At 37.5% G+C, this 13209-nt stretch overlaps 1 protein-coding gene across 2 annotated transcripts; it reads right to left on the minus strand.

The window, feature by feature from the left end:
* Window positions 1-2353: 2353 nt before the first annotated feature.
* LOC115428287 (ras-related protein Rab-25-like) lies at window positions 2354-13001 on the minus strand. Of its 2 annotated transcripts, XM_030147197.1 has the most exons (6): window positions 12906-13001; window positions 12694-12784; window positions 7422-7617; window positions 6284-6477; window positions 2966-3046; window positions 2716-2855 (listed from the first exon to the last, which is right to left on the minus strand). In XM_030147197.1, the coding sequence occupies exons 2-6, from the start codon at window positions 12728-12730 to the stop codon at window positions 2731-2733; spliced, it is 633 nt and encodes a 210-aa protein (XP_030003057.1). In that variant the 5' UTR covers window positions 12731-12784; window positions 12906-13001; the 3' UTR covers window positions 2716-2730. The 2 variants fall into 2 exon arrangements, with proteins under 2 accessions (XP_030003058.1, XP_030003057.1); XM_030147198.1 differs by lacking the exon at window positions 12906-13001 and having other exon boundaries at window positions 2354-2855; window positions 12694-12889.
* Between the last annotated feature and the right edge of the window lie 208 nt (window positions 13002-13209).

Here is a 13209-nt window from a genome sequence, read left to right on the forward strand (position 1 = left end):
TTCAATGACCACATACAGGTTTCAGATCTAGTGCCACAAAACCTTAAAAGGTCAAAGGTCACAGTAGATGAGATTTTTTTTCAGACTGAGATTTTATTTACAGATTTTTTTAATTTTTTTTTTTTTTTTTACATTTTATCATACATCTGTTTGGACGGTTGTCTACCGAAATGCAAAAATAAAATCACAACTGAATTTGCATACATTTGTATTTTCAGACTTGGTTTATGGGGACTGAGGATAACAGAAAATGTGAATCATTATCTCAGTGTGATTGCTGTGGATGGCGTGTTGTTGTGTGGAATTCAGCTGCCTGAGTGGAAGTTTTCTGACTAGTTCCTTCTTTCATGGGTCGTCTGACTCACAGGATGTACTCCCAGAACCTTTTATGCTGCTCAGAATTGGCGTTGTTCTCCCTTCCTCCATCTTCATCTTAATGTTTGAAAGTCTCTGTCTGTGAAAGAGCAACAACCTCAGGGCTGCAACTGCACCCTTTTTTGACAAAGACATGCCTCTTTTATGTGGTATAATCTTTTGTATTGATTTTGTCTTCATCCATTGTCATTCACGTGTTCAACCGACACAAAACGTCTCTCCTGACAGACTTTTGCAAAGCCACTGTCGCTATGTCCTGATTTCAGTAAATTATCCAAACCACCCAGAGAGCTTTTACTCTTAATGACAATGGGTCTGATATTGCTCTTAAGTATATCTGATTCATTTTTAGTGGTCTGGTCTTATTTTATTGTCTTAACAGGCTTCAAATCATATGTAATCTACAGTTTGTGTTTCTAAATACCTCAGTGCAATGTTTTTTCCTCTCATTATTACCTCCACCAGGAGGTATTGTGATTGCTTTGCTTTGTGTGTTTGTTTGTTCGTTAGCAAGATAACTCAAAAAGTTACAGATGGATTTTCATGAAATTTTCAGGAAATGTTGATACTGGCACAAGGAAGAAATGATAAAATTTTGGTCATGACTGGGGGGGGGGGGTCTGTCTTGGCAGAGGTCTGCGCTCTCGGAGTGCAGTTCTTGTCGTATTTGTGGTTGTAACTTTAATAGTATCTCCTCACTTTGCTCCATACAATGTGCTTCCACCCAGAATAAAAACAAAAGGCTAAAGTTTTGCTCAGGTGGACTTCAGTTCACTGATTATCTTATCTAAAGCAAATCAGAGGATGTGACTGTGGGGAGTAGATTAGAGCCATGTATGAAGCGACTCTCATGTTTGATGGAATGAGCAGTAAAGGTTGAGATACCTGGAGGCAGACTGGAGTTAGTAAAGGAAGAGAAGGGGAATATACAGTTCTGTAAGTATGAGACAAGAGCAAGGGTGTCAAACATACGGTCCACGGGCCAAAACTGGCCCGCCAAGGGGTCCACTCTGGCCCATGGGATGAATTTGTGAAATACAAATATTATACTTAAGATAATTACAGTCAGGGGTGTTTAATACATTTTTTAGTTCAGGTTCCACATACAGAACAATACGATTGCAAGTGATCAGAACAGTAAAATAATATAACAGCCCATAAATAATAACAACTTGAAATTTTTCTCTTGTGTGTGTGTAAAAAGGTAAAATTAAATGAAAATGTTTATAAACTGTCCTTTCACAAATAATGTGAATAACCTGAACAAATATGAACAACCTGAAAAGTCTTAGGAGAAGTACAATTTTAACAATATTCTGCCTGTTACTAAATGTTTTGTATATTTGTAGATCCACTGTGATCTGTAAGATGTAATGCAAGTGTAAATGAGAAGCTGAGACATGATATTGTTAAAATTGCCCTTATTTTTCTAAAGAAATTTCAGCTTCTTGATGTTATTCACATTTTTTTAAAGTGTAGTTTATTAGATGTGAACATTTCCATAATGTTATTTTACTTTATTCACTCTTAAACACATAGAAAAGTTTGGAGTTGATGTTATTTATAGGTTATGTTATTGTTTTACTGATTCAGCCCATTTGAGATCATATTGGACTGTAGGTGGAACCTGAACTAAAATGAGTTTGACACTCCTACACTAGAGGAATTCCTTCATTTTCATTTTTACTGTAACTTCAGCACCGCCATCTACAGGCTGAAAAAAGAAATTACAACTTCAGTGTTGAAGCCCTGTCTGTGGGCATCACCCACAAATCGCACAGAGAAAAACTTTGAAAATTAAGTATATTTTGGTATAGTGGTAATAGTTTCATATGCAATAATGAAATCCCTTTCTACCTTATCACAGGTTATGAATGATCGTTGTAGCTTTTTCTTCACTATAAAGATTAGTCAAGGTATGAAAGGTATAAAATTAAGTGACTAAATGTGTGTTGTGTGGTCATAACATGCAGACAAATTAACATAAATAATTTATTCCAAATTGATCCCAGTGCATTCCTTTAGAAAATCAGTACAACTTTATAACTTTAAAAAAAAAAACAAAGGTGAAAAAATGCACAGCCATCTATTAGCACAAAGCACCCATCAGCCACCTATGCATTAAAAATACAGTGTATAAAATATAGAGGTTCTTAAAATGAGCTTCTTTAACCTGTCCTGATGCTGTTGTTTTCCTTCTTTAGTGGTTTGTGTTGTACATTCGTTGCTATAGTGACTAACAGATACCTTACTCTTCCAATTGTGTGTAAATGATCGTATGCCTGAGCACTTATAAAAGGTCAAGCATCACATTGCTTCCATGTTTGGCAGATCCTTAACAGGGGCATCAGTCTGTTATGAGCTCTTGCAGCAGGATTTGCGCTCTTCCTGCTCCTCACCCGCCGGTCGACTGGGACTCAGAGTCACTGCACTGATGGAGCCACGGGTCACTTGTTTGCTGGAAACCTTCATGTGGATGGCTGGAAGAAAAATGAGACAGAGAGGCCATGTCTGCATCAGTAGGTGATTCACACTCCAACTGTGAATGCTGTTTTTTTTTCTTGAAAGCTGTAATCAGAAACCTGTGTACCTGTGAGAACTTCACTGAAAGCAGCTTCAACGTTGAAGGAGTCCAACGCTGATGTTTCCATGAACATAAGACCTCTTTTGTCTGAATTAGTCCAAAACACACACAGTTCAGATGAATAAAAGTACATGTTTCCCTCCATATATAAATGACTACTTATTTCATGAGTTCCTTAACTTTTTGACCCCTACATTCAAAAGACAGAAATTTGATGTCGCAACCCTTACTTTAATTAAAAATTCATTATTAGTTAATATGACTTCATCATATTTTATGCAGTCTTCTGCTGCACACAGCATCAGAGACAAACACCAGTGAAGTAAAGAGAAAACTGTACAGATACAGATGCTTTAGGTCTGCAACTATTTTCATGGTCAAATTATCTACCAAGGATTAATTCACTGAACTGTAAATATTGTAAATACGTATATAGTCATTAGAGTTCTTTATTATTATTATTATTATTATTATTATTATTATTATTGTTTGTCTTTTGCATAACGTTTATGCTGCACATTTTTTCTTGCACTTTATTCTGTTGCTGCCTTGATCATTGAAATTCCCCATTGTGGGATCAATAAAGTCTAATCTAATCTAATCTAATCGATTAATTATTTTGCCTTTACAATGTCAGAAAATAGATGCTGATCAGTGCCTCCCAAAGCCCTTGATGGGATCTTCAAATGTACTATTTTGTCCACAGCCAAAAGGTTTTTCATTCACTTTCAGAAAAGATGAAAGAAACCATGACATACTCACATTTAAGAAGCTAGAGTCTGAGAATTTTGTCTTTTTGTATTTGAAGATGTATCAGCTACTTCTGATTTAGTAAAATAGTCATTAGTTGATTTAATAGCAAAAACGAATCCGTTAATCACTTTATTTTTGCAACTCTATGATAGTAAAGTAAAGGAATTCTTCACCACTTACAAAAACACACAATTCAAAATGAACTTGAGCAAAAGTATCAGTAAAAGTATTTCCAGGAAAATTCTAACTCTACATGATGTCTCTGTTGAAGGTGTTATATGTTATATTATCATCACTTATAGAAAAACCTCAGAGAAAAAATGACTTTCTGAGACCAAAAATTCACAAAATTACATTGTGAATTGCATTAAAGCTGCAGCTTTGATATTTATATTGGTGGGCATTAAATCCATAATGACATTTCATAGCACTGTAATTCATGTGGTCTGAGAGGAGATGAGACTTCTGCATCTCCTCCTTGTCCCTGTTTTCAAGCTGTAGAAACTCTACCTATAATGCAGATATTGTCTGGTCCCAGGCATTAAACACATGACTGACAGCTGTAATTACCAATCACTGATCCCAGTCCTTCAGATATGACCTGAACACAAGTCTACTGCTCTACTCTGTAATCTCGATGCACAAGCTTAGAAAAATGGTTTCACTTATTCACAACAGCGTGAAATGACAGGTTCATCTGTGTTTATATTCAGTCTTTTGATTTGGTTGAGCAGAGAGCGCTGCAGCTTGGAAATACAGACCTTCGCGATGAGCTGCGATTTCAGGTCCAATGGCCCTGATGAAAACAGTTTGACTGACTCCACCTTCTTCAGCAAGGCCTTGAATTAAATACCTGTTTTTGTCTTTCATTTCATTTTCATCTTTTACCTTGTTTTTGACCAATTTTATTCTATTTTAGTTAAGAAGATAAATTCACTTCAATTACATATCATATTATGTTTTTATTCTGACAATTGATGACCCATAAAAAATATCTCTTTGACCCATTTTCCTTTCCATTTTCCCATCATGAAGCTGTTTTTTTTTTTTTTTTTTTTTTACATCATTTTTGCGCCATTGAGACAACTGGTAGTTCGGCACTATATCAATGTATCTGCTTCGTATGTGAAAAAGTGTCAAATAAATGTAAGGGAGTTCATATGTTTCCTTTTAACCCATAAAGACCCAGTGGTACTTCTGGGGCAGCCCCCAAATGAATTTTTCTCTCTATTTAACCTTTCTTAAGTCATTTATCACCATTTATAATACTATTATCTTCAGTAATTTTGCATTTTTCAGTGGAAATCAAGTATTTCCCTGTATTTAAGTTACTGATCATATAGATGTTCATACAAGCTCAGAGTAAAGATGAAGCTTATTATATCAAAGACAGAGAAAACTGAAGAAATAGTGACTTTTTTAGCAAATCTCTCATTAGCTGAACATGAAAACAAGTGTCTCCATCCACTGTCATTGATCCAACTCTATCATAACTCAAACTCAACCTCAACTACTAGTGAATCAATGTTGTAGAACAGGGCTGTCAAACTCATTTTAGTTCAGGGGCCACATTCACCCCAGTATGATCTGAAATGGGCTGGACCGGTAAAATAATAACAGTGAAAAAAGTAAAATTACATTAGGATAATGTTTACATTCACGACGTTTCCTTAAAAATCGGAATAACATGAACAACTTGAAAAGTCTTAAGAAAAACAAGGGCAAATTCAATAAAATTCTGTCTCAGTTTATCATTTAACCATGTGCATTACAACTTACGTTACAACTACAAATACACAAAACATTTGGTAACAGGCAGAATATTATTAAAATTGCACTTATTTCTTTGAAGACATTTCAGGTTGCTCATATTTGTTCAGGTTATTCACATTTTTTGCTAATATAAACATTCTGATGTAATTTTCCTTTTCTTTTTTTTTTTTTTTTTTTTTTTACACTAAAACACATAATATTTTACTGGTCTGACCCAGCCGAGATCTAACTGGTCTGTATGTGGAACCTGAATTAAAAGGATTTTGACATCACTGACTGATAGCTTCTTCAGCGTCATTTTTGCATTTCACAAAATCTTCCTACAGGTTGGATTGGACCCTTTGGCAGGCCAGATTTGGTCCCCGGGCCACATGTTTGACACCTGTGTTGTAGAAGATGACGGTGTTTCCATGGTAACTACGGAACCTCTGCATGTCCAAATGGGTCATATCTGATGACCATTAAAATATGACAAACTGCATTTTACACCAAATATTTCAACATATTGGTAGGTTTAGTGGTGCAGAAGTTATTAAACATTTTAAATCAGCTGATGCTTTTGGATGCCAGTGGCTGTTTGGGTCTTTAAGGATTAAAATCCAAGGCAGTAGAAGTATAGACTAGCATAAATTCAGATGATATAGTTCCAATACATTAAGTTATATCCCACCACTGGAATGAGAAAAATGATAGCATTCATGTCATAGTACTTTCATGTATTTTACACTGTCCAAAGAAGATTCTGTGACCCATTTTGTGTCCTGACCCGTATGTTTGGGAAGTTCAGACTGAACCAACCTGCGAAGGCCCTGGCCTCCTCTTCAGGCACCGTCCTCAGACTCTCCAGGTCCCTCTTGTTTCCCACCAGCATCACTACAATGTGTGGGTCGGCGTGTTCGTACAGCTCCTTCAGCCATCGCTCTGCACTCTCGTAGGTAAGGTGTTTACTAATGTCATAGACTAAAAGAGCTCCGACCGCCCCCCTGTAATATCTGAAACCACCAGGTAGAAAAGCAGACACTGTTAATAAAGACATAATCACTCAAACAGGAAACTGTTAATGATTATGATATGAAGGTGGAGGTCTGACTCTATGGAAGTGTTAGGGTGTGAGGGATTTATGGGGATGTAGTAAGAGAAATCTAATACTTACAGTTAATAATTGCATTATTGTCATACCTGCTGCTGTTACTGTCATATCTGATGCTGTTCTGATCCATTATTCACTTCATAACTATTCTGACTGCACTATCGCTGTTATCGTAAATATAATTACATATGCACTCTACATTCTGTTATACTTTATTCTTCATACCACCTATTTATTCTTATTCTATTTTTTTTTCCTCTTTTTAAAAAAATTTGCATGGCTTTTTAATTACAAGGTGAGAGAGAAACGATGTCTAAAATTCTCTGTATGTCCTGTGAATCTATTGAATTGACAAAATAGAAATATTTGAATGTTTCAATCCTTGAATTTAGCTATATTTTCATTAGTTTTTAATCCCCTGACAGTACAAAATGATGAGTTTTTGTTCCTGGAGAATGTCTACTGAGAGAACAGGTCGACCCTGCCATGTTTCTACAGCAGCTCACATTGGACTTGTTAGTATTTTACAGAATTACAGTACATTACATCTACTGTGTTTCAGTGTGGATGAGTATTAATATTCCCAACTCAGAATGGACAAAACAAACAGGCTGTAATGAGGAACTCTTGTGTTTCCAGTTTCTACCATAGTTCTGGGTGAGGGCAGACTAGATGTGTAAATGTTCCACAGTGAACCTGCAAAGTGCCATGTGAGTGATTAGATCATGCATGAGTGTGTGTGTGTGTGTGTGTGTGTGCGTGTGTGTGTGTGTGTGTGTGTGTGTGTGTGTGTGTGTGTGTGTGTGTGTGTGTGTGTGTGTGTGTGTGTGTGTGGGGTCCACCCACGCTGAGGTGATGGCCCTGTAGCGCTCCAGTCCCGCTGTGTCCCATATTTGCGCTTTGATGGTGTGGTTATCGAGCTGAACGGTGCGAGTACTGAACTCAACGCCAATGGTGGTGCGACTGTCGTGACTGAACTCATTCTTGGTGAAGCGAGACAGAAGGTTGCTCTTTCCTACACCAGACTCCCCGATCAAAACCACTATGAGGGAACACACAAGAAGAATGAGCAGAAGAACAAGGTATTTCTTCCAGTTGTATAAGAAATATTAAACAAAGAAAAGTAATAATTATCAGCTAAATGTGCACAGGTATGAAAGGTCATCAGAATACTTTTTTAATTCCCGGGGGAAATGATTGTGTCTTACAGTTGCTCTATTCAAGTATAATAAAAAGTAGCAGGGCAAAAACGATCAATACACCAAAAAAAAAAAAAAAAAAAAAAAAAAAAAAAAAATATATATATATATATATATATATATATATATATATATATATATATATATATATACATATATATATACACACACACACATATACATATATATATATATATATATATATATATATATATATATATATATATATTAGGGATGTAACAATATGAAATCATGGTTATTGTGACCAAAATTATCACGGTTATTATTATCACGGTATTGTTGAAATGTGCTCAAAATGTTCAAAAACTACTTATACACACACTGAAATAATTTAACCAAGTTGTATTTGAAAAAAAAAAAAAAAAAAAACATAAACAAATAAATAACACACACAATGTACTTTTTTTGGCTGAAACATTAAAATATTAACATGCAAACATCAAACATACAAATGTGCATTAAAGATGGCACCTTATGGTCATAAGAGATATCTGCACTAGGGGTGGGAATTAATAGGATTTTATCAGTATCAATGCTATTTTGGATTCTGTTTACCAATCCATTTCTTATCAAGTCTCCTATTGATTCCTGAGTGTTTTTTTGTTTTGTTTTGTTTTGTTTTTCTGAGTGGGAAAAGAAGTAGTTGGACAGGTAATAGTGGAGCTTGTTTGACCATTTTCATGAATGATTTGGTTTGATATTTTTTTCATATCAAATCATTCTCAGTGTCACACATATACACCATTATACACACACAAACAAAAAGTGAAACACAGTCATATTTTCTTGAACTGTTTAATGAACAATCGTAAATATTCAGAAAGAATTAGGATTTTAAAACATGTTGGGGTGATCTGATCCAGACTGGTCAGTGGTTCACTCCTGGTGAGAGACAGATAAACCACAACAGTGGCATATAGTCCAGTTCTTCTGGAGGTCAATTACTGGATTTACTGTTGAATTTCCTTCAGTTCATAAAGCCTCCTCTCGTTTGGTTTTTCCACATATCATGTGTCTGTGTACAGTTCAAGTTCACTTGTTTGGACCCCTTTTGAACTGGTTCGAGTTCGTCCTGAATATCTGTATTGAGATGGTTTCTCTGCTGGGTGAGGATCTGAAGCAGCGGGGACCGGGGAGGGTTTTACAGTAAGGCGGACCCGGTCCACGTGCGCGCGCTGGAACGAACCGGGTCTGTGCGTGCACAATCGGACGGACCGGGTCCTTGCGGGAGCCCATTATCCCCAAACTCTGGAGCTCTGTCCATGCAGGTGCCTTCTGCATGGACTGCATACACATGCCTGGAGTGCCGCTGCTTGTCCAGGAAATGAGCAGCATCACCATGATTTTCAAAGTGCGGGAAGTGAACACAGTTATTTGAATTTAAACAGTAATACTAACTGTCCGAAATTTTACCATGGTTTGTCATTATACCAGTAATCCTTACATCCCTAAGATATAAATAAATAAATAAATACATATATACACGCACACACACACACAGAGCCATCCAATGGCTGCATGGTCATTTATCTGTACAACTTCTTAAAAACCATCCATTGTAAACAAACCACCACAGTGTTTTGTGACTGGGCCCCCCAAACTAGAGGGATTCCCCCTATGCCAAACACTATTAGGGTCATGTAGAAGTGACCTCCGCCCTCGCGCACCCCCCATCACACCCCCCACTTGCTGTCAGTGGAACTAACGGTCTGTCCACACTGAGCACGGCGGCGGCCATTTTAAAATAATATCAATGATGAAGTGCTCCTACCCTTCAGGGTTTGCAAAAAGACAAAAAACGAAAGAAGAAGAGGAAAAATGCCAACGACACAGCAGTAAGTATTAAGTAAACCATTATTTTCTCCAAATAGGCTACAACTGTGTGATATGTTTGAAAGTGAGCGAACAAAAGCCCTCACATCAGTGACCAAACACACAGATAGATGTTAGCATGAGAGGGAGAGGTTCAGTTCAAGAACTAATCATATACACACAACACAACTGTGTTCTGTTGGAAGAATTTAAGGAGAGAAGAAACACAGCTTCTCCATCGCCCTTTTCTACTGTTGTACAGCGTTCCAAAACTTCTTTTGAGCTAAATAATTTGGATGTGGAGGACCGAAGTACGACAGCATTAACAGTATTTAGTCATGAAAAGCCAAAGCTAAGCCTACTGAAGTGTTTTCACTTACTCTGGACGGTTGTCTGCTCCTGCTGTGGTCACTGACACAACTTTATTCCAAACTAAATCGTCTGCTCCTATGAATCCCATCCAGTTTGGCCAAATAATCCATCCAGTTCAGTGGACATTTTCGGTTAGCTAGCAATTTCCGTTGGTGATCTGTCCATCCCATTAGGAGAAAAATGTCCCTTTTCCATTGCGTTTGTCCGTCTCATCCATACGTATGTACCTTGTGTGTCAGCTGGTTTAGGCACAGAAGAGGACTAGAGTAGGACTGCAGCAAAAGTTTGTATTTTCAAGCCAACATTAGTTCAGTCCCTCACATCAGCTCTGTGCCCTCACTGCGGAACTGAGTTCTGTTCACGTTCAAGGAGGCCCACGTAAACAGTACATGAGGCGTTCAGAAACAATTAGAATAATTAGGAAATTATAACACTTTTCAAAATCGTCAAATATTCAGAATATTCAAATACAACATCAAAAAAATGAATGGCGGTGTCTGTGAACCATGTCTGTGAACTATGTAATCACAATCCTACATTTTAAACTCTGTAATTATCTATATTTCCCACACTTGCCCATCAACACATCACAACACTTTGCACCATGTGCTCAGGTAGTTTTGCCGATGAGGTCTGACGTTACATTTTGATGCATTATGGGAAGTGAAGTTCTTCTCCTGCAAAGCTACTATCAAATCCTCCGCACTTTAATCATATACTTCTACAATATGGACAAAAGTAAGCCTACTTACCAAATGCCTTTTTTTTTTTTTTTTTAGGCGCTTTGCTTAAATTTCTGTCAGCGCCAATTGATAGTGACAATTTGTGTCATTCCCATCAACAATGCCAAATTGAAGACACTGTGTCCTACACTACACTCTGGTGGATACTCTATGTTGCGTAATACAGAGTAATTCATGACTCATTAAATGCATCAGAAAACAGGAAATCTAATCTGAATTTTATTTTTCTTCTTCGGTGATTCGACCACCACATCTTCGCGTATTAGGGGCCTCACTTTACTTTCTTGCCTAGGGCCCCCAGATATCTTGAAACGGCCCTGCACACACACACACACACACACACACACACACACACACACACACAATAACAGCAATTTGTATAATATGCACTAGACAATATATTATCAATATCCTCCAGAGACCCAGGAAAATTGTAGCTTTTTTGCATTAATCAATTGTCTTGATTGGAAACTGCATAATGCAACAGTTTTTTCAAATACATTTTTAAAATTTATTTATTTATTTATTTATTTTAATGGAATATCCTTTGCAATGGATAGCATTTTTTGAGTAAAACTGTCAAACTTTCGTCCCCTACAGAGGACAAAAACACATTGCTGGATCTCAGGAGGTTATGATAATTAAAGAAATATACACAAATAAGGAATTAAACAGTTTGATGGCCACAGGCAGGAAGGATTTCCTGTGTGGTTCAGTGGTGCTCCTGTGACTGACCAGCTTGTCATGAAGTGGGTGAGTAGAATTGTTCAATATTAATATCATAGTAGTTCATATACAGTAAAATGGTCACTGTCTGCATATTTCTGTCATACAGCACTGTGTAAATGCTCTAGGCCAACTTTAGTTTTGTTGGTTTAGTAAAGTTCTAATGACCACACGTATGCATTTCTCAGTATCTGTATTAAGATTCAATCTGGATTTATGTGAAGTATGTCCAACAGGAAAAACAGAAGTTTCAAGAAAAAAAAAAACAGCTATAAATCAAAGTGTTAGTATTTAGTGTGACCTCCCTTTGCACTTAACATGTCTTAACTCTTTTGTTCAGACAAGATGAGATTTATTGTAAACAATTAGTGATGTTTTATATCAGGTTTCATTCAACATGTCAGATGTTTGTAACTGGTTGTGCTGCTTCATGTCATTGGGTCAGGGGTCACAGTAAGTAGTGACTTTAACTTTTATAATCCTTTTAGTTGAGTTTTTTTGTGTGTTTCTTCTGAAAAGTTCAAAGGTGGAGAATTTTCTCAAACCGTGAAGGAACCCATGATCCTTTACTTTTATCAGAGACATTCAGAACGTACTCATTTGGAGACATGTGTTTGACGTGTTTATAAGTAACCACAGTTGTCAGACAAGGGAGTGGAGTAAAAGTATGATATTTCCTCCTCAGATGTAGTTGACTATTAGTATAAAGTTGCCAAAAAAAAAGGAAAGACTCAAGTGCGAGTACAGTTGAGTAGAACTACCACTGCCTATTACTCCAGTCAGAAAAATATTTTTATACATTGGTAAAAGTGGAGAATAAAAATGAATGAGATATGCTCCATCTGATCCCACATGCAGACTTCCTGTCACCCACACGAGACACCAGACATTATGACATCACATGGACGTGGCAGATGCACCCTGGATTTGACTACTTTGGAATGAACGGAATGGGAAACCAAACATGTTTTATTTTAAACACCACAAGTCTTTTTAAGAAGCAGGAAAGGGAGGTGAACTTAAATGTTTTTTCTAATAGGTCAAAGGTCAGGTGATTTACAGGCAAATGGGCAGAGGAAAATAACACTTCCTCCTTTTTCCTTTCTGCCTCAGGAATTACAAGAAGGAGCGCAACTCCTTGGATCAGCTGTGCCTGACAGTTTTCAAGTCTAAACTATATTCATATCTATATGACTATATGTGCTGTAACCTCCACCTAAAACAACTTAAATAAACAAGACTCACCTTTAAAGACAAAATTGTATGTGTCATCAGATCCCATACTGTACTGCAGCGTCTCTTGGTGAATGCCAAACAGCCACTTTCACTATTGTTTCTTCAAAAACAAGAGAAAAAAAAAAGACTCAATACTCCTCTTTCTCCCTCTCTCCACACCAGAGAGAAAGAGCCCAGGTGAAAACTGAGAAAGAAATGCAAACAGGTAGAGCTGCACCCACCCGCTTCCTTCCCGTGTGTGTGTGTGTGTGTAGACGGGGCAGCTCCTGGTTGAGGACAGACAGGACGGGCAGGCGTAGGTCCTGTGGCCCAGCCGATCCCTCATCAGCTGACACCGGGGGGAGGGAAAGAGACAAGGAGGGAGGGAGGGAGGGAGGGGGGAGAGCAGGTGGAACAGGTAGAACCACTGACGGCTTTTCATCAGGAACAGACTCCACCCTCTGCTCTCAGCTCATTTGGATGACAATAAACCTCACCTTGGAACAGGTGGATTTTTGCGCCAGAGCACGTCACCATTCTGCCATT

This window comes from Sphaeramia orbicularis, chromosome 11 (genome assembly GCF_902148855.1).
Source record: "Sphaeramia orbicularis chromosome 11, fSphaOr1.1, whole genome shotgun sequence".
Classification (NCBI taxonomy): domain Eukaryota; kingdom Metazoa; phylum Chordata; class Actinopteri; order Kurtiformes; family Apogonidae; genus Sphaeramia; species Sphaeramia orbicularis.

Bases quoted from the DNA above. Each gene is read 5' to 3' on its own strand.
- LOC115428287 (XM_030147198.1), bottom strand. From the start codon at position 12,730: ATGGGATCTGATGACACATACAATTTTGTCTTTAAAG. The intron at 7,618-12,693 runs GTGAGTCTTGTT...GTTCCCTCATAG, and splicing joins ATACAATTTTGTCTTTAAAG to TGGTTTTGATCGGGGAGTCT. The intron at 3,047-6,283 runs GTTGGTTCAGTC...GGACTAATTCAG, and splicing joins GGAGGCCAGGGCCTTCGCAG to ACAAAAGAGGTCTTATGTTC.